Genomic DNA, 22,032 nt, shown 5'->3' with positions numbered 1-22,032 from the left:
AGGTCAAGATAAGAGTGCCAAATTTATTCATTTAATTTCCCCTTTTCTTAGGTATTTATGTGCCCCAAAGAATAGGAGAGGGGGATTCATTTTGATATTTGGCAAAACTAATACAATTATGTAAAGTTTAAAAATAAAATAAAATTAAAAAAAAGAAAATAAAAAGAAGAACCCTGTTAAACTAAAAAAAAAAAAAAAAACTACAGAGATTTTACTCTGATTTTGTGGTGTTGGAAAAACAGGACCATAATTTGCTTCTGACAGGCTCCCTGATTATTGGTATCCATGCCTCGTGGAGCTGGAAGGTTAGGCTTAGGGTATCAACATTATTATGAATAGGTCAGAATATCAATAGGTTCTAGAATTGGGTGGATTCTAATCCTCACTCTTCCACTCACCTTTACCTCCCCAAGCCCCTCTTTCCTCATCTGTGATGTATGGGTAACAATTCTGACTACTCATGGCCTTACTTTGAAGCCTAAGTAAGATAATGCTTTTAAATAAGATAAAACTTTTTAGCATAGTTCTCAGCATGTAGCAAGCCCTTAATTAAACTAGGTAATATTACTTATAGAATGAAGTATATAAAAATTATGATAAATTTGATGAAGCGTGGTAAAAGAGGCAATGAAAATTACAAAAGAACTTGGTCTGGTCGAGGGATTTGGACAAGTTTTTCTATGAAAAAATGACACGTAACCTAAGACCTGAACTCCACTAATTCTCAAATAGCAAACATAACAGAGAAAGCATATCATAGATCCACATCTCTGAAGGCTGTCCTGGGCAAGAGAGCTTGCTAATTTGAAGAACTGAAGGAAGCTGGGGATGCAGCATGTCAAGAAGTCAGGGAATAGCTAGCAAAAGAGCCTGGGAGATTGACAGGCCCCACAGGTCACATTGAGAGTTTTGAACTTTTATCCCCAGTATTGAGGAGAGGACTGAAGAGTTACTAACAGGTTGAGACATAGTGAAAATCTCTTTAGCTAGGATCATCCTGGCCAATTTTCAGGGAGTACACTTGAAGGAATGAGAGTGGGAAGGAGAGGCAGGTCCAGTTGTCCACTGAGAGGTGGTGGCAGCCTTGACTGGGCTGGTGGTGTTGCTGGAGAGAGAAGTGGATTGTTCCCACTGTTGCCTGGAAGTTAAGTCAACAGGTTTTGAAGTACAGTCATAAAAGGATTGGAAAATACTTTGGTTAACTAGGAAAATTGAATGACATTGAGAATATGAAAACAACTGGATTTATGATGTGGAACCTCAGCAAAGGGAGCCAAGACCACAGAGTGGAAGTTTGGGGAGAGTGGGAGCAAAGTCAGTTCACCAATAGGAAGGAAACATGTGTCAGAATTAGACATCCACTGCAGAGCAAGGCTTCCCTGGTGGCTTAGCTGGTAAAGAATCTGCCTGCAATGCAGGAGACCCTGGTTCTATATCTAGGTTGGGAAGATCTCCTGGAGAAGGGCATGGCAACCCACTCCAGTATTCTCGCCTGGAGGATCCCCATGGACAGAGGAGCCTGGCGGGCTATAGTCCATATGGTTGCAGAGAATCGGACACCACTCAGTGACTAAGCACCCAGCACTCAGTAGAGCGGGCTGCTGATGGGTGATGAGTTTACCATCACCAGGATGTTTAAAATGATGAATGATCACTACTTAGGGCACGCCAGGTGACATGTTTTGAGCATACTTTTAATTCAGAATACTAAGATGCCATAATTAGTAGGAACAGACAATTTAATTTTAAAGCTGACTACAGATTTTAGTGCTGCACTCAATATGCCAGCAAATTTGTAAAACTCAGCAGTGGCCACAGGACTGGAAAAGGTTAGTTTTCATTGCAATCCCAAAGAAAGGCAATGCCAAAGAATGTTCAAACTACCACACAATTGCACTCATCTCACAAGCTAGTAAAGTACTGTTCAAAATTCTCCAATCCAGGCTTCAATAGTACATGAACCGTGAGCTTCCAGATGTTCAAGCTGGATTTAGAAAAGGCAGAGGAACCAGAGATCAAATTGCCAACATCCGCTGGATCATGGAAAAAGCAAGAGAGTTCCAGAAAAGCATCTATTTCTGCTTTATTGACTATGCCAAAGCCTTTGACTGTGTGGATCACAAAAAACTGTGGAAAATTCTGAAAGAGATGGGAATACCAGACCACCTGACCTTCCTCTTGAGAAACCCGTACGCAGGTCAGGAAGCAACAGTTAGAACTGGACATGGAACAACAGACTGGTTCCAAATAGGGAAAGGAGTACATCAAGGCTGTATATTGTCACCCTGCTTATTTAACTTATATGCAGAGTACATCATGAGAAACACTGGGCTGGAGGAAGCACAAGCTGGAATCAAGACTGCCAGGAGAAATATCAATAACCTCAGATATGCAGATGACACCACCCTTATGGCAGAAAGTGAAGAACTAAAGAGGCTCTTGATGAAAGTGAAAGAGGAGAGTTAAAAAGTTGGCTTAAAGCTCAGCTTTCAGAAAACAAAGATCATGGCATCTGGTCCCATCACTTCATGGAAAATAGATGGGGAAACAGTGGAAACAGTGACAAACTTTATTTTCTTGGGCTCCAAAATCACTGTGGATGGTGACTGCAACCATGAAATGAAAAGACACTTGCTCCTTGGAAGAAAAGCTATGACCAACCTAGACAGCATATTAAAAAGCAGAGGCATTTCTTAACCAACAAAGGTCTGTCTAGTCAAGGCTATGGTTTTTCCAGTAGTCATGTATGGATGTGAGAGTTGGACTGTAAAGAAAGCTGAGCACCGAAGAATTGATGCTTTTGAATTGTGGTGTTGGAGAAGACTGTTCAGAGTCCTTTGGACTACAGGGAGATCCAACCAGTCCATCCTGAAGGAAGTCAGTCCTGAATATTCATTGGAGGGACTGATGCTGAAGCTGAAACTCCAATACTTTGGCCACCTGATGTGAAGAACTGACTCATTGGAAAAGACCCTGTTGCTGGGAAGGATTGAAGGTGGGAGGAGAAGGGGTTGAGAGAGGATGAGATGGTTGGATGGCATCACGGACTCAGTGGACATGAGTTTGAGTAAACTCTGGAAGTTGGTGATGGACAGGGAGGCCTGGTGTGCTGCAGTCCATGGGGTCACAAAGAGTCGGACATGACTGAGTGACTGAACTGAACTGAACTGACAGATTTTAAGATTGCAGTGTGCAGCCTATAACAGATGTAGTTTCCATTTAAAGTTATTCAAAACTCAGTGTCTGAGTCACATTGCAAAGTTTTATCTTTAGAAAATTTGACATAAAACCAAAATCAGTTGTGAGTTGCATGTAATTACATATTTTATTTGCTTTAGATTTTTAGTCTCTAAATATTGTTTCAAAAGAACTAGAGAACAAATTCAATTTCCCATTTTCTTAGTTTCTTTCCTTAGCAGGCTATTAAATTAGGAGAATAACTTGGTAACCCTGAAGAGACTGAGGCAAAAAATATATTTTACTGCTCTGCCCAGTACCGGTATTGCTATTTTTACCTTCCAGTACACTGTTAAGAAAATGTCATCCTTTTATGTGCAGGATATTTCAGTTGCCTAAGTTTTCTCTGTCTGTGCTTCATTGCATAAGCTGTCTGGCACTTTGTTTCAGAAGAAGTCATAATGACTAAAGAAGTTAGTGCTTTCAACTAGTTCTAAGGACAAATGGCTCTTTACATTTTCCACCCTACCTTCTTTATTTCTTGAAACATGAAATGATTAGAATTGAACACGGTATCCCTCTGATTCTTTCCATCTGGTCACTCAGAGCAGAGTGGACGCACAGTGGGTAGCATGAGTGGACATCCCAGATTTTTTCCTAGAACTTGACTTTATGCTTATTTGATTAGAAAATCGTTAAAGCATTTGGTTGCTCTTAATAAATAAAATAATAAAAAAAAAGAATCTCCCTGAAATATCCAAGCTGAGAGGCATTTCAAACCAATGAGTCTAAAATGAAACTTCTGGTAGGAGATATTCCTGGGATTCCAAAAGCCTGTACCCAAATATTTTAGGTTATGTACAGGTAAATTATGAGACCACCTGTTCATTCATTTGTTCATTCATTCATTTGCTGAATCCTCAGCAGGACCCAGATTCCATTTTACATACAGGCGAGATCCCAGTGAAGGAGACACAGGTCCCTCCTCTAAACATGTTTCCAGTCTCCAATGGTGATACAGACCATCACAGTATAAATTACAGTGGCTTTGAGTTCTTAAATATAGACAGTGAAATGAGGACTTGTGAAACGGGGACAGTGAGTCTGTCTGAGCGAGTGTGATCCAAGAAGTCTTCCTGTTAGAGACCTGGAAAAGAGTGGTAATAACCATATGCATCTCACTTTCTTAGAACTTGAAAACAAATAGCCTAAAGATAAAGCTTGAAATGATAAAGTAGTGATGTGTTTATTATACTCATGGTTAATAAAGTCAAGAAAAGAGAGATCCAGGTGGAAAATTAGGAGGATTCTGGGCTCACCTCCCCTCATTTTAACATCCAAACTACAGCTCTCACTGAAATCAACCTGGGAACAAGTAGGGCAGATCTTCTTCAACCAAGGCTGTAAAGAAAGATCCACATGGAGTCTAGTGGGAAGAGAGAAGAATGTGGTCAGGACCTCCACCCCTAGCAGAGACACGGAGAAGAGGGGACATCACAGGTTCAGGGATCCTCCCCGAGGAGTGAAGGATTGGAGCTCCACATTGGGCACCCCAGCTCTGAGATCTGACACCACTGGAAGACAAGCCCCTTGCAAGTTTGAAACGCTGTGTGTGTGTGTGTGTGTGTGTGTGTGTGTGTGTGTGCGCGCACGCGCGCGCGCTCAGTCATGTCTGACTCTTTGCAATCCCATGGACTGCAGTCTGCCAGGCTCCTTTTTTTCAATGGAATTTTCCAGGCAAGAATATTGGAATAGGTTGTCATTTCCTACGCTAGGGGATCTTCCCGACCCAGGGACTGAACCCATGTCTCTTATATCTCCTGCATTGGCAGACATTTTCTTTACCACTGCGCCATCTGGGAAGCCTTGAAACCCCATGGGGCTTACCAGAGGGATGTAGGAAACTGGGCCTCTGCTCTTGAAGAGCATACAGCTTTGCCTGCTTCCAGTCACAATGTGGAGGCAGAGGTTGAAGCTGCCAGGGGCACTGGCCAGCCTGCCAAGACATGACATGAGCACTCACCAGGTTTCCACTCCAGCCCCTCTTGTCCCATGCTGCTCCCCATGAAGGCAGTTCTGATCAACAGTTTTGCCTCTGACTGTGAGAGTGTGCACACTTGCAGGGAGCAGGGCTGGCTTGGACTCCAGCCTGCTGCTGGGCCAAGATATAAGCTGCCATTGCCAGCATGTGTGTGTCCCTGCATACACTCAGGAGGGAGCAAGCCCAGTTTTATAGACTGAAACAAACAAAATGAGAAGGAAGAGGAATATGTTTCAAAAGAAATAATAAGGAAAAACCCTGAAAAGAAAATCTTAGTGAAACAGAGGTAAATAATTTACCTGATAAACAGTTCAAAACAATTGTAATGGGAATGACAACTGAACTTAAAAGAATAGATGAACACAGTGAAAAATCTTAACAAAGTACTAGAAAATATTTTTTAAAAAACAAAACTGAGGAATACAATATATATCTCCACTCCAGTACTCTTGCCTGGAAACTCCCATAGATGGAGGAGCCTGAGAGGCTGCAGTCCATGGAGTCACGAAGAGTCGGACATGACTGAGTGACTTCACTTTCACTTTTCACTCTCATGCATTGGAGAAGGAAATGGCAACCCACTCCAGTGTTCTTCCCTGGGAAATCCCGGGGATGGAGGAGCCTGGTAGGCTGCAGTCCATGGGGTTGCATAGAGTTGGCACGACTGAAGTGACTTAGCAGCAGAAGCAGCAGCAGCAAGTCTCTTATATACAAATGAGTTTTGTTCCTAGAGCATTTTAACAAGTCCAATTTGTTCAACAAAGTTAGCTTAGGTAGCCAATTAACATAATCAGCTATATAGTAATAGGTTTATAATACTTTTAAGACAAATAATACATTTAAAAATACACACAAAATTAAGAAAGCATTTTTTTTAACCTTTCTTGGATTTTTATATTTTTTAACTTAAATTTATTTATTTTAATTGGAGAGTAATTACTTTACAATATTGTATTGGTTTTGCCATACATCAACATGAATCCACCATGGGTGTACACATGTTCCCAATTCTGAACCTCCCTCCCACCTCCCTCCCCATACCATCCCTGTGGGTCATCCCAGTGCACCAGCCCCAAGCATCCTGTATCCTGCATGGAACCTGGACTGGCGATTCATTTTTTATATGATATTATACTTGTTTTTGGAGAAGGCCATGGCACCCCACTCCAGTACTCTTGCCTGGAAAATCCCATGGACGGAGGAGCCTGGTAGGCTGCAGTCCATGGGGTCGCAAAGAGTTGGACACGACTGAGTGACTTCACTTTCACTCTTCACTTTCATGCGTTGGAGAAGGAAATGGCAACCCACTCCAGTGTTCTTGCCTGGAGAATCTCAGGGACGGGGGAGCCTGGTGGGCTGCCGTCTATGGGGTCTTACAGAGTCAGACACGACTGAAGCGACTTAACAGCAGTAGCAGTAGCATACTTGTTTTAATGCCATTGTCCCAAAGCATCCCACCCTCTCCCTCTCCCACAGAGTCCAAAAGACTGTTCTATACATCTGTGTCTCTCTTTTTTTTTAAATTTTATTTTTAAACTTTACATAATTGTATTAGTTTTGCCAAATGCTGTCTCGCATATAGGGTTATTGTTACCATCTTTCTAAATTCCATATATATGCGTTAGTATACTGTATTGGTGTTTTTCTTTCTGGCTTACTTCACTCTGTAAATAGGCTCCAGTTTCATCCACCTCATTAGAACTGATTCAAATGTATTCTTTTTAATGGCTGAGTAATACTCCATTGTGTATATGTACCACAGCTTTCTTATCCATTCGTTTGCTGATGGACATCTAGGTTGCTTCCATGTCCTGGCTATTATCAACAGTGCTACGATGAACATTGGGGTACACGTGTCCCTTTCAATTCTGGTTTCCTCAGTGTGTATCCCCAGCAATGGGATTGCTGGGTCATAAGACAGTTCTATTTCCAGTTTTTTAAGGAATCTCCACACTGTTCTCCATAGTGGCTGTACTAGTTTGCATTCCCACCAACAGTGTAAGAGGGTTCCCTTTTCTCCACACCCTCTCCAGCATTTATTGCTTGTAGACTTTTGGATAGCAGCCATTCTGACTGGCATGAAATGGTACCTCATTGTGGTTTTGATTTGCATTTCTCTGATAATGAGTGATGTTGAGCATCTTTTCATGTGTTTGTTAGCCATCTGTATGTCTTCTTTGGAGAAATGTCTATTTAGTTCTATGGCCCATTTTTTGGTTGGGTCGTTTATATTTCAGGAATTGAGCTGCAGGAGTTGCTTGTATATATTTGAGATTAGTTGTCAGTTGCTTCATTTGCTATTATTTTCTCCCATTCTGAAGGCTGTCTTTTCACCTTGCTTAGAGTTTCTTTTGTTGTGCAGAAGCTTTTAAGTTTAATTAAGTCCCATTTGTTTATTCTTGCTTTTATTTCCATTATTCTGGGAGGTGGGTCATAGAGGATCCTGCTGTGATGTATGTTGGAAAGTGTTTTGCCTATGTTTTCCTCTAAGAGTTTTATAGTTTTTGGTATTACGTTTAGATCTTTAATCCATTTTGAGTTTATTTTTGTGTATGGTGTTAGATAGTGTACTAGTTTCATTCTTTTACGAATGGTTGACCAGTTTTCCCAGCACCACTTGTGAAAGAGATTGTCTTTTCTCCATTGTATATTCTTGCCTCCTTTGTGAAAGATAAAGTGTCCATAGGTGCGTGGGTTTATCTCTGGGCTTTCTATTTTGTTCCACTGATCTATATTTCTGTCTTTGTGCCAGTACCATACTGTCTTGATGACTGTGGCTTTGTAGTAGAGCCTGAAGTCAGGCAGGTTGATTCCTCCAGTTGCATTCTTCTTTCTCAAGATTGCTTTGGCTATTTGAGGGTTTTTGTATTTCTATACAAATTGTGAAATTATTTGTTCTAGCTCTGTGAAAAATACTGTTGGTAGCTTGATAGGGATTGCATTGAATCTATAGATTGCTTTGGGTAGTATACTCTTTCACTATATTGATTCTTCCAATCCATGAACATGGTATATTTCTCCATCTATTAGTGTCCTCTTTGATTTGTTTCACCAGTGTTTTATAGTTTTCTATATATAGCTCTTTAGTTTCTTTAGGTAGATATATTCCTAAGTATTTTATTATTTTCGTTGCAATGGTGAATGGGATTGTTTCCTTAATTTCTCTTTCTATTTTCTCATTATTAGTGTATAGGAATGCAAGGGATTTCTGTGTGTTGATTTTATATCCTGCAACTTTACTATATTCATTGATTAGCTCTAGTAATTTTCTGGTGGAGTCTTTAGGGTTTTCTATGTAGAGGATCATGTCATCTGCAAACAGTGAGAGTTTTACTTCTTTTCCAATTTGGATTCCTTTTATTTCTTTTTCTGCTCTGATTGCTGTGGCCAAAACTTCCAAAACTATGTTGAATAGTAGTGGTGAAAGTGGGCACCCTTGTCTTGTTCCTGACTTTAGGAGAAATGCTTTCAATTTTTCACCATTGAGGATAATGTTTGCTGTGCGTTTGTCATATGTAGCTTTTATTATGTTGAGGTATGTTCCTTCTATGCCTGCTTTCTGGAGAGTTTTTTATCATAAATGGATGTTGAATTTTGTCAAAGGCTTTCTCTGCATCTATTGAGATAATCATATGGTTTTTATTTTTCCATTTGTTAATGTGGTATATTACATTGATTGATCTGCAGATATTGAAGATTCCTTGCATCCCTGGGATAAAACCCACTTGGTCATGGTGTATGAACTTTTTAATGTGTTGTTGGATTCTGATTACTAGAATTTTGTTAAGGATTTTTGCACTTATGTTCATCAGTAATATTGGCCTGTAGTTTTCTTTTTTTGTGGCCTCTTTGCCAGGTTTTGGTATTATGGTGATGGTGGCCTCATAGAATGAGTTTGGAAGTTTATCTTCCTCTGCAATTTTCTGGAAGAGTTTGAGTAGGAAAGGTGTTAGCTCTTCTCTAAATTTTTGGTGCAATTCAGCTGTGAAGCCGTCTGGACTTAGGCTTTTGTTTGCTGGAAGATTTCTGATTACAGTTTCAATTTCGGTGCTTGTGATGGGTCTGTTAAGATTTTCTATTTCTTCCTGGTTCAGTTTCAGAAAGTTGTACTTTTCTAAGAATTTGTCCATTTCTTCTATGTTGTCCATTTTATTGGCATATAATTGCTGATAGTAGTCTCTTATTATCCTTTGTATTTCTGTGTTGTCTGTTGTGATCTCTCCATTTTCATTTCTAATTTTATTGATTTGATTTTTCTACCTTTGTTTCTTGATGAGTCTGGCTAATGGTGTGTCAGTTTAATTTATCCTTTCAAATAACCAGCTTTTGGCTTTGTTGATTTTTGCTATGGTCTCTTTTGTTTCTTTTGAATTTATTTCTGCCCTAATTTTTAAGATTTCTTTCCTTCTACTAACCCTGGGGTTTTTTATTTCTTCCTTTTCTAGTTGCTTTAGGTGTAGAGATAGGTTATTTATTTGACTTTTTTCTTGTTTCTTGAGGTATGCCTGTATTGCTATGAACCTTCCCCTTAGCACTGCTTTTACAGTGTCCCACAGGTTTTGGGTGGTTGTGTTTTCATTTTCACTCATTTCTATGCATATTTTGATTTCTTTTTTGATTTCTTCTGTGATTTGTTGGTTATTCAGCAGCATGTTTTTCAGCCTCCATATGTTGGAATTTTTAATAGTTTTTCTCCTGTAATTGAGATCTAATCTTACTGCATTATGGTCAGAAAAGATGCTTGGAATGAATTCAATCTTTTTGAGTTTACCAAGGCTAGATTTATGGCCCAGGATGTGATCTATCCTGGAGAAGGTTCCGTGTGTGCTTGAGAAAAAGGTGAAATTCATTGTTTTGGTTTGGGAAAGATATAAACATCTGAATGCAGAGTTCCAAAGAATAGCAAGAAGAGATAAGAAAGCCTTCTTCAGTGATCAGTGCAAAGAAATAGAGGGAAACAACAGAATGGGAAAGACTAGGGATCTCTTCAAGAAAATCAGAGATGCCAAAGGAACATTTCATGCAAAGATGAGCTCGATAAAGGACAGAAATGGTATGGACCTAACAGAAGCAGAAGATATTAAGAAGTGGTGCCAAGAATACACAGAAGAACTGTACAAAAGAGATCTTCACGACCAAGATAATCACAATGGTGTGATCACTCACCTAGAGCCAGACATCCTGGAATGTGAAGTCAAGTGGGCCTTAGAAAACATCACTACGAACAAAGCTAGTGGAGGTGATGGAATTCCAGTTGAGCTATTCCAAATCCTGAAAGATGATGCTGTGAAAGTGCTGCACTCAATAGGCCAGCAAATTTGGGAAACTCAGACGTGGCCACAGGACTGGAAAAGGTCAGTTTTCATTCCAATCCCAAAGAAAGGCAATGCCAAAGAATGCTCAAACTACCGCACAATTGCACTCATCTCACATGCTAGTAAAGTAATGCTCAAAATTCTCCAAGCCAGGCTTCAGCAATACACGAACCATGAACTTCCTGATGTTCAAGCCCGTTTTAGAAAAGGCAGAGTAACCAGAGATCAAATTGCCAACATCCGCTGGATCATGGAAAAAGCAAGAGAGTTCCAGAAAAGCATCTATTTCTGCTTTATTGACTATGCCAAAGCCTTTGACTGTGTGGATCACAATAAACTGTGGAAAATTCTGAAAGAGATGGGAATACCGGACCACCTGATCTACCTCTTGAGAAATTTGTATGCAGGTCAGAAAGGAACAGTTAGAACTGGACATGGAACAACAGACTGGTTCCAAATAGGAAAAGGAGTTCGTCAAGGCTGTATATTGTCACCCTGCTTATTTAACTTGTATGCAGAGTACATCATGAGAAATGCTGAACTGGAAGAAACACAAGCTGGAATCAAGATTGCCGGGAGAAATATCAATAACCTCAGATATGCAGATGACACCACCCTTATGGCAGAAAGTGAAGAGGAACTAAAAAGCCTCTTGATGAAAGTGAAAGTGGAGAGTGAAAAAGTTGGCTTAAAGCTCAACATTCAGAAAACGAAGATCATGGCATCTAGTCCCATCACTTCATGGGAAATAGATGGGGAAACAACGTCAGACTTTATTTTTCTGGGCTCCAAAATCACTACAGATGGTGACTGCAGCCATGTAATTAAAAGACGCTTACTCCTTGGAAAGAAAGTTATGACCAACCTAGATAGCATATTGAAAAGCAGAGACATTACTTTGCCAACAAAGGTTCGTCTAGTCAAGGCTATGGTTTTTCCTGTGGTCATGTATGGATGTGAGAGTTGGACCGTGAAGAAGGCTGAGCGCCGAAGAATTGATGCTTTTGAACTGTGGTGTTGGAGAAGACTCTAGAGAGTCCCTTGGATTGCAAGGAGATCCAACCAGTCCATTCTAAAGGAGATCAGCCCTGAGTGTTCTTTGGAGGGAATGATGCTGAAGCTGAAACTCCAGTACTTTGGCCACCTCAAGCAAAGAGTTGACTCATTGGAAAAGACTCTGATGCTGGGAGGGATTGGGGGCAGGAGGAGAAGGGGAATACAGAGGATGAGATGGCTGGATGGCATCACTGACTCGATGCACGTGAGTCTGGTTGAACTTGGGGAGTTGGTGATGGACAGGGAGGCCTGGCGTGCTGCCATTCATGGGGTCACAAAGAGTCGGACACGACTGAGCGACTGATCTGATCTGATCTGTCCTATAGATATCAATTAGGTCTAAGTCGTCTATTGTATCATTTAAAGTTTGTGTTTCCTTGTTAATTTTCTCTTTAGTTGATCTATCCATAGGTGTGGGTGGGGTATTAAAGTCTCCCACTATTATTGTGTTATTGTTAATTTTACCTTTCATACTTGTTAGCATTTGTCTTACATATTGCAGTGCTCCTATGTAGGGTGCATATTTATTTATATTTTTTATATCTTCTTCTTGGATTGATCCTTTGATCATTATGTAGTGTCCTTCTTTGTCTCTTTTCACAGCCTTTGTTTTAAAGTCTATTTTATCTCATATGAGTACTGCTACTCCTGCTTTGTTTTGGTCTCTATTTTCATGGAATATCTTTTTCCAGCCCTTCACTTTCAGTCTGTATGTGTCCCTTGTTTTGAGCTGGGTCTCTTGTAGACAACATATATAGGGGTCTTGTTTTTGTATCCATCAGCCAGTCTTTGTCTTTTGGTTGGGGGCATTCAACCCATTTACGTTTAAGGTAATTATTGATAAGTATGATCCTGTTGCCATTTACTTTATTGTTTTGGGTTCGAATTTATACACCCTTTCTGTGTTTCCTGTCTAGAGAAGATCCTTTAGCATTTGTTGGAGAGCTGGTTTGGTGGTGCTGAATTCTCTCAGCTTTTGCTTGTTTGTAAAGCTTTTGATTTCTCCTTCCTATTTGAATGAGATCCTTGCTGGGTACAGTAATCTGGGCTGTAGGTTATTTTCTTTCATCACTTTAAGTATGTCTTGCCATTCCCTCCTGGCCTGAAGAGTTTCTATTGAAAGATCAGCCGTTATCCTTATGGGAATTCCCTTGTGTGTTATTTGTTGTTTTTCCCTTGCTGCTTTTAATATTTGTTCTTTGTGTTTGATCTTTGTTAATTTGATTAATATGTGTCTTGGGGTGTTTCGCCTTGGGTTTATCCTGTTTGGGCCTCTCTGGGTTTCTTGGACTTGGGTGATCATTTCCTTCCACATTTTAGGGAAATTTTCAACTATTATCTCCTCAAGTATTTTCTCATGGTCTTTCTTTTTGTCTTCTTCTTCTGGGACTTCTATGATTCGACTGTGGGGGCGTTTAACATTGTCACAGAGATCTCTGAGATTGTCCTCATTTCTTTTAATTCGTTTTTCTTTTTTCCCTCTCTGATTCATTTATTTCTACCATTCTATCTTCTATTTCACTAATCCTATCTTCTGCCTCGGCTATTCTACTATTTGTTGCCTCCAGAGTGTTTTTGATGTCATTTATTGCATTATTCATTATATATTGACCCTTTTTTTTATTTCTTCTAGGTCCTTATTAAACCTTTCTTGCATCTTCTCAATCCTTGTCTCCAGGCTATTTATCTGTGATTCCATTTTTATGTCAAGATTTTGAATCATTTTCTCTATCATTTTTTGGAATTCTTTATCAGGTAGATTCCCTATCTCTTCCTCTTTTGTTTGGTTTGGTGGGCATTTATCCTGTTCCTTTATCTGCTGGGCATTCCTCTGTCTCATCATCTTGTTTATATTGTTGAGTTTGGGGTGGCCTTTCTGTATTCTGGCAGTTTGTGGAGTTCTCTTTATTGTGGAGTTTCCTCACTGTGGTTGGGGTTGTAGTGGTGGCTTGTCACGGTTTCCTGGTTAGGGAAGCTTGTGTCAGTGTTCTGGTGGGTGGAGCTGGATTTCTTCTTTCTGGAGTGCAATGAAGTGTCCAGTAACAAGTTATGAGATGTCAATGGTTTTGGAGTAACTTTGGGCAGCCTGTATATTGAAGCTCAGGGCTGTGTTCCTGTGTTGCTGGAGAATTTGTATGGCATGTCTTGCTCTGGAAATTGTCAACCCTTGGGTTGTGCTTGGTTTCAGTGTAGGTATGGAGGCATTTGATGAGCTCCTATCAATTAATGTTCCCTGGAGTCAGGAATTCTCTGATGTTCTCAGGATTTGGACTTAAGCCTCCTGCTTCTGGTTTTAAGTCTTATTTTTGCAGTAGTCTCAAGACTTCTCCTTCTATACAGCACCATTGATAAAACATGTAGGTTAAAGATGAAAAGTTTCTCCACAGTGAGGGACACCTAGATAGGTTCACAGAGTTACATGGAGAAGAAAAGAGGGAGGAGGGAGTTAGAGGTGACCCGAATGAGATGGGGTGGAATCAAAAGAGGAGAGAGCAAGCTATCCAGTAATCACTTCCTTATGTGTGCTCCACAATCTGGACTGCTCAGAGATGTTTACAGAGTTATACAGAGAAGAGAAGAGGGAGGAAGGAGACAGAGGTGGCCAGGAGGATAAAAGGGGGGAATGAAAAGGAGAGAGACAGATCCAGCCAGTAATCAGTTCTCTAAGTATTCTCCACCATCTGGAACACACAGAGATTCACAGAGTTGGGTAGAGAAGAGAAGGGGGAGGGAGGAGACAGAGGCGACCTGGTGGGGAAAAAGGAAAGTCCAAAGTGGGAGAGAGCAGTTAAGCCAGTAATCTCACTCCCAAGTTAAAATGGGTACTGAATATTGGGTTCTTAAAAGTACAAAATTGATAACAAATACCATAAAGCAAAGATTAAAAATCTAGAGTAGAGGTTGGATTTTCAAAAATACAATATTAAAGAAAAGAAGAAGAAGAAGAAAAAAAAACAAAGTCACAAAAATTATTAAAATATATATATATATGAAGTTTGCTTTAAAAAATAGGGTCTTTTTTTTGAAAAGTAATAGTAGGGTATAAAAATGAAAATTAAAGGAGTAATAGAGAACTTAAAAATTTTAAAAAGTTAAAAAAAATGATTGTAAAAATAGTAAAAATATATCTAGGACTTTCTCTGGTGTTGTTGTGGGCAGTGTGGGGTCAGTTCATTTTCAGATAGTTCCTTGGTTTGGCTTATATTTCTCAAGATCTATAGGCCCCTTCCTATGTAGTCAGTACTAACTACAGGGTTTTAATCTATTGCACATGTCACTTCCAAGGCGGTTCCCTCTGTTTTAGCTTCTTCTGTTTGCTGGTCTCTTCAGTGTCTGATTTCCACCCTGACACAAGGCGGGAGGTGGTGGACACTTTTTTTAGGCTCACTTGTTCAGTCGTGCTATGGGGAGGGAGGGACACTCCAAACAAATAACACTGGCTTGTGCTCGCAGTGTCTCAGCCACAGTGGGCCTGCCCCCACTCATGGTGCGTGTGCCCTCCCTGCCCACACAGCTCAGGCTCTAGGTTGCTTCACTGGGAACCGTCTGAGGCCGGCCCTGGCCTGCATGCACCTCCAGGTTTAAGCCGCTCAGGTTCAGGCACTCAGGTAGTCCTCAGAGGTGCAGACTCAGTTGAGCCTGCATTTTGTGCCCTTCCCAGGTCCGAGCAGCTCAGGTGGTGAGGTGTTTGGTGAGTGTGGTCGCTGCAACTTATCGCCTCTCCCATCCCTGCCGCTTGGTTTTCTGGGTGTACAACCGGCGCACCTTCTCAGGTGGATGATGACTGTCCAGAACCCCAAGAAGTCTTAGCAAAGAAGCCTGATTGCAGTTTAGTAGGTAATGTCTCTCTGGGGCTGCGATTGCCCCCTTCTGTCTCTGGCTGCCTGTCACCAGAGGGGAATGGTCTGCAGCCGGCTAGTTCTGTTCAGTCCTTTGTTCTGTGTGCGGTCCTGGTGGTGTCTTAGGTTAGTGTTTTTCGCGTGGTAGCTATCCCACAGTCTGGTTTGCTAGCCCAAGTTAGTTCACTCTGATTACCCTCGGGGCATTCAGGCCCAATCCTTACTCTAAGCAATGCAGCCCGTGCCTCCCTGCCCAGATCCCGCTTGCTAGTGGCGGATGCAGGTGTCTGCGCTGCTTCTCCGCTGGGGGAGTTACCGTTGGAGGAGTTACCGTTGGACACGTAATCTGTGGGTTTTAATTATTTATTTTTCCTCCCTGTTATGTTGCCCTCTGTGCTTCCAAGGCTCACCACAGACTCGCCAGTGAGTGTGTTTCCTGGTGTTTGGAAACTTCTCTTTTTAAGACTCCCTTCCCAGGACGGAGCTCCGTCCCTACCTCTTTTGTCTCTTTTTTTTGTCTTTTATACTTTTTCCTACCTTCTTTTGAAGACAATGGGCTGCTTTTCTGGGTACCTGATGTCCTCTGCTGGCATTCAGAAGTTGTTTTGTGGAATTTACTCAGTGTTTAAATGTTCCTTTGATGAATTTGTCGAGGAGAAAGTGGTCTTCCCATCCTATTCCTCTGCCATCTTAGGACCACCCTCAAGAAAGCATTTTTAATCTTACAGTTCAGTACCTTGAAAAATACTGTAGTACCAGCTACATCACTGCTGCTTTTACGCTTGCCTCTGGATATCCTGGGCTTTAAATAAAGCCTCTCTATTGCTGTTCTGAATTCAGTACTATACAATAATGTACACAAAAATATGAACACTTGAGAGGATGCACATAGGTGACAATGAACATGAGACATGTGAACTAACTTCCGTGATTGGATATGCAAACTCAAGTTAGCACCTTTGAAAGTTTGCTACTTGAAGGTCCATATGTAGGGACCTTTCTGTAACTGAAATTAAAATTATGGTAGTGGGAATTAACAGCAGATTAGGTGATACAGAAGAGTGCATTAGTGACCTGGGAGATAGAATAATGGGAATCACCCAATCAAAACAGCAAAAAAAAAATATATATATATATATATATTTTTTTTTTTATGAAAATAGTTTAAGGGACTTCTAGGAAAACATCACGCATGCTAACATTCACATAGTGTGGTTCTCAGAAGGAGAAGAGACAGAAAAGAGAGTGCAGTGTGTATTTGATATAGTTATGTCTGGAAATTTCTTTCCTGATGTTGAAGAAGGAAACAGATATCCAGGTACAAGAAGAACAGAGGGTCCCAAACAAGATGAACCCAAAGAGACCTCCACCAAAACCTACAGTAATTAAAATGGCAAAAGTTAAAACTAAAGAGATGATTCTAAAAGTAGCAAGAGAAAAACAAAGTGTCAGTTACAGGGAAATCCCATAAGGCTTTCAGACTGATTTTTCTACAGAAACATTGAAGATCAGAAGGGAGTTGTATGATATATTTATAGTACTGAAAGGAAAAAACAACAACAACAACAACAAAAAACAACCTAACACCTAGGATACCAGCAAAGTTGAAATCAATCCTGAATACTTGTTGGAAGGATTGATGCTGAAGCTAAAGCTCAAGTATTTTGGTCATGTAATGTGAACAGCCAACTCATTGGAAAAGTCCCTGATGCTGGGAAAAATGGAGGGCAGTAGGAGAAGAGGCTATCTGAGGATGAGATGGCTGTATGGCATCACCAATGCAATAGATATGAACTTGGGCAAACTTCAGGAAATGGTGAGGGACAGGGAAGCCTGGTGTGCTGCAGTCCATGGGGCTGCAAAGAGTCGGACATGACTGGATGACTGAACAACAATACCTACATATGGAATGTAGAGAGATGATAGTAATGAACCCATTTGCAGCAAAGGAGACACAAACATAGTGAACAGACTTATGGACACAGTAGTGGAAGGAGAGGGTGGGGTGAATTGAGAGAATAGTATAGAAACATATACATTACCACATATAACATTGAAAGTGAAAGTGTTAGTCTCTCACTCATGTCCGATTCTTTGCGACCCCATGGACTATAGCCTCTCCAGGCTCCTCTGTCCACGGGATTCTCCAGGCAAGAATACTGAAGTGGGTTGCCATGCTCTTCTCCAGGGGATCTTCCTGATCCAGGGATTGAACACAGGTCCCTGGTGGCTCAGACATTAAGTGTCTGCCTGCAATGCAGGAGACCTGGGTTTGATCCCTGGGTTGGGAAGATCCCCTGGAGAAGGAAATGGCAACCCACTCTTGCCTGGTAAATCCCATGGACAGAGGAGCCTGGTAGGCTACAGTCCAAGGGATTGCAGAGTCGGACATGGCTGAGTGACTGCACTTTAACTTTCTCCTGAATTGCAGGCAGATTCTTTATTGTCTAAGTCACCAGGGAAGCCCCTATGTAAAGAGAGATTTTGAATTAAAAAAATAGACAAATATGGTAGTGAGTGCCAGAAATTTTTAAATTATGCTAACCAATGATCTTGAAAATTTGTTCCATGGGCATCTAGAATAGCCTCTACTACTGTTTAGCTGTGATAGAAACAATTCTCCCATTAGTAGGCTGATTGATATCTCTTGCCTCCAAAATCTGAGAAAGTTTTTAGCGTTTAATGTGTCAAATTGTCTATAGTTAAAAATTATGACATAAAGCTTAAATTTCAAGTAACTGGGTTGCATTTTATTTTTATAGCATCATGCTTTGTAAGACTCTCACTAATCAAGTTGTGTTGATCTTGCTCCTATACAGCTGGTAAAGTCCAGTAAGTTGCCACTCCCCAGAATCTTTCCTTCCTTTTGGTGCACCAAGTGTGGTATTCAGGTCCTGTATTATTAGGATGCCTCTTTGTTTCATTGGCCAGTGAGTAGGGGTGGTTTTAAGGAGAATCACTTACATAGAAGAAGTGGACCCCATCCATCCATCCTGAGACTGGGAGCAACTTCCAACACAGTCTGTAACCCTTGCCCATGAGCCAACTTGCAAAGTGAACAGACCACTCCCTCTCCTTCCCAGATTTTCCAAATGTCTTTTGAAAAGTGTTGGATTGAGAAGTACCCTTGAAGTTCATCTTGTCCAGGTTCCCTTGGGTGCAAGCACCATGGGGGACACAGAGCAGAATTTAGCCTGTGGACTGGTCCTGACTTTGACTAGAGTGCTGTGATGAGCCTATCTTTCCTTAGATGCCTCACTCCAGATGCAGAAACCCGCCCAGATATTGTAGAAGTCAGCTCCATGATATCAGATATCATGATGAAGTATGTAGACAATTTATCCACATCCCAGCTGGCCTTGGAGAAGAAGCTGGAACGGGAACGGAGGCGCACACAGAGGTATTTTATGGAAGCCAACCGGAATGCAATCACATGTCAGCAGGAGCCTACTCTGCTGTCTCAGGTAAATGGGCTTCTTTCAGTGTCTTCAGGATGAATTCCAATAGGTGTCTGAGGCTGTTCATGTTTGTCTTAAGGAAAATTCATCTTAAGTTAGAAAAATATTAATTGCTGCATGTGATATTTCACTATGACATTTTAATCCATTCTGATATCTTAAAATTAAGTCAATATAATTTTTTTCAATTTTATTTTATTTTTTATTTTATTATTATTATTTTTTTTTTTTTACTTTACAATATTGTATTGGTTTTGCCATACATCAACATGCATCTGCACGGGTGTACACGTGTTCCCCATCCTGAACCCCACTCCTACCTCCCTCCCCATACCATCCCTCTGGGTCCTAATGCACCAGCCCCAAGCTTCCTGTATCCTGCATCGAAATATAATTGAATTCCAAAGAACTAACTCATAATTTGTTGTATATTACAAAACCAGAGGTATCAAAAAGATAACTTAGAAATTCTTTGAATTTATAATATGGCTGCTGCTGCAGCTAAGTCGCTTCAGTTGTGTCTGACTCTGTGCGACTCCATAGATGGCTCCTCCATCCCTGGGATTCTCCAGGCAAGAACACTGGAGTGGGTTGCCATTTCCTTCTCCAATATATGAAAGTGAAGTCGCTCAGTCATGTCCAACTCTTCACGACCCCATGGACTGCAGCCTACCAGGCTCCTCCGTCCATGGGATTTTCCAGGCAAGAGTACTGGAGTGGGTTGCCATTGCCTTCTCCATTATAATATGGATCTTTGTATAAATAGCAGTGACTGCTTATATTTAATTTTTTTAGCAATTTGGATTTATAGATAGAAATATTCTATGTAAGTTTAGAAAAGGAAATAATGTTCACCTTGAATTTTTTTTATTAGTCTTTGTAATTTCATTTCTCTTTGTGGTGGTAATAATTTTGCCATGGTACAAATTAGAATATGTGCTTTTATTTTTCTTGGCAGTAACCTTTAAATTAACTTGATCTTTCAGTTTATTTCTGAGTATAACTGGAATAGGGATGTCAGAGGCACACATTTGCACAGGTGTATGTGGTGGAGCCTGTGACAGTCTGTGTTGTTATTTCTCTCTGCCTTTGTTGTGTTCTATGACTTATTCTTCACTCACACTCTGGGTTCCATGAAAGCAGGGATTCAGTAAGAGGCCCTTCAACCCATCAGTATTCTTCTTTAACCCTCCTGGAGTTGGGCCCAGCACGGTAGAGTCATAAAGCCCATCCTTGATCAGGAAATCAGGTCATTAAATTCCTTTCCAGGATCCTAAGGACCAACTGTGCCTTGGCTGGGAAAACTATATAAGAAGTTAGTCTCCAGGAAGAGCCAGTTTTGATTTCTTAAATATCAGCATTTGCAGCAAACTTTTTCTTTTTTAAGAAGGAAAGCAATACTACTTGGTGGGTTTATCTTGCCATACTTGGAATCCAGAAATTAAAGATCTGATATAGTTTTGGTGAGTTATTTTGGATTTAATTTAATTTATTTATTTTTTGGTACAGTCATGCCTTTTATTTTACTTTTCATGTGTGTGTGTGTGTGTGTGTGTGTGTGTTTTAAATTGGGATATAGTTGATTTACAATATACATTGCTTTAAGATGTTGGAGAAGGAAATGGCAACCCACTCCAGTGTTCTTGCCTAGAGAATCCTGTGGACAGAGGAGCCTGGTGGGCTGCTGTCCATAGGGTTGCACAGAGTTGGACACGACTGAGTGACTTAGCAGCAGCAGCATAGTGGTTTAAACTTTTTTCCAATTTTACTCCATTTAAAGTTATTATAAAATATTGGTTATATTCTCAGTGCTGTAAATAGCACACTGTATCTATTTTATACCTAGTAGCTTGTATATCCCAGTCCCCTATCCCTGTCTTGCCCCTCTGCCTTCCATCTCCCCACCAGAAACCACTCATTTGTTCTCTATATCTGTGGGTCTATTTGTTTTATTTTATGTATTTGTTGGTTTTATTTTTTTAAGATTTCAGGTATAAGTCATATCATGCAGTACTTTTCCTTCTCTGACTTATTTCACTAAGCATAATGCCCTCCAGTTCTATCCATTTGATTGAAAAGAGCAAAATTTCTTTTTTATGACTGAGTAGTAATCTATTGTGTATATATGTGCCACATCTTCTTTATAGTATTCTGCTTATGTTTTCCTCTAGAAATTTTGTCAATTATAGTCTAATATTTAGGCCTTTAATCCATTTTGATGTTGTTTTTCTATATGCTGTGAGAAAATGTTCTAATTTTATTATTTTACATCTAACCATCCAATATTCCTAGCACCTATTATTGAAGAGACTTTTCCCCATTCTGTATTCTTCCCACCTTTGTTATAGATAACAGACAGGAAATTCATGGGTTTATTCCAGGCTCTATTCTGATCCACTGATCTGTGTATCTGTTTTTGTGCCAGTACCATACTGTATTGATGAGTGTAGCTTTGTAATATAATGTGAAGCAAGCATGATACCTCAAGCTCTAATGTTTTTCTCAAGATTGCTTTGTCTGTTTGAGATCTTTTGTGTTTCCATACACACTTAAGAATTTTTTCTACACCTATGAAAAACACCACTGGTATTTCGATAGGGATTGCATCTAATCTGTACATTGTCAAGATCATTTTTATGATGTTAATTCTTCTAATCCATGGACAGAGTATACCTTGTCATCTTTTTTGTCCTCATAGTTCAGGTGGTAAAGAATCCATGTGCAATGCAGGAGACTTGGGTTTGATCCCTCATATGGGAAGACCCCCTGGAGAAGGGAATGGCAACCCACTCCAGTATTCTTGCCTGCAGAATTCCATGGACATAGGAGCCTGGTGGGTTACGGTGCATGGGATCACAAAGAGTTGGACGTGACTGAGTGACTAACACTTTTACTTTCATTTTCAGTTTCTTTCATCTGTGTCTTGGAGTTTTCCAATACAAATCTTTTACCTTCTTAATTAGATTTATTCTTAGGTATTTATTCTTTTTAATGAATGGTACATGGAGTTGTTTTCTTCATTTCTCTTTCTGATAGTTTATTCTTAATGTGTAGAAATGTAACAAATTTCTGTATACTAGCTTTGTATCCTGAAGCTTGACTGAATTCATTGACAAGTTATAGTAGTTTTTTTGGTACTGCCTTTA

The 22,032-nt window shown here is 40.3% G+C and overlaps 1 protein-coding gene across 1 annotated transcript in view; it reads left to right on the top strand.

Moving 5' to 3' along the window:
- Window positions 1-22,032, top strand: part of LOC129635040 (serine/threonine-protein kinase Nek10-like) — a 123,224-nt gene that overhangs the window by 5,708 nt on the left and 95,484 nt on the right. The window contains exon 4 of the mRNA XM_055557629.1: window positions 18,679-18,892. Within this exon, the coding sequence (XP_055413604.1) occupies window positions 18,679-18,892 (214 nt within the window). The remainder of the gene's footprint in view (window positions 1-18,678; window positions 18,893-22,032) is intronic.

The sequence above is a fragment of the Bubalus kerabau genome, chromosome 20 (genome assembly GCF_029407905.1).
Source record: "Bubalus kerabau isolate K-KA32 ecotype Philippines breed swamp buffalo chromosome 20, PCC_UOA_SB_1v2, whole genome shotgun sequence".
In the NCBI taxonomy this organism is placed as follows: Eukaryota; Metazoa; Chordata; class Mammalia; order Artiodactyla; family Bovidae; genus Bubalus; species Bubalus kerabau.
The sequence above is the reverse complement of the archived record's forward strand: the minus strand, read 5'-3'. Positions and strand labels throughout refer to the sequence as shown.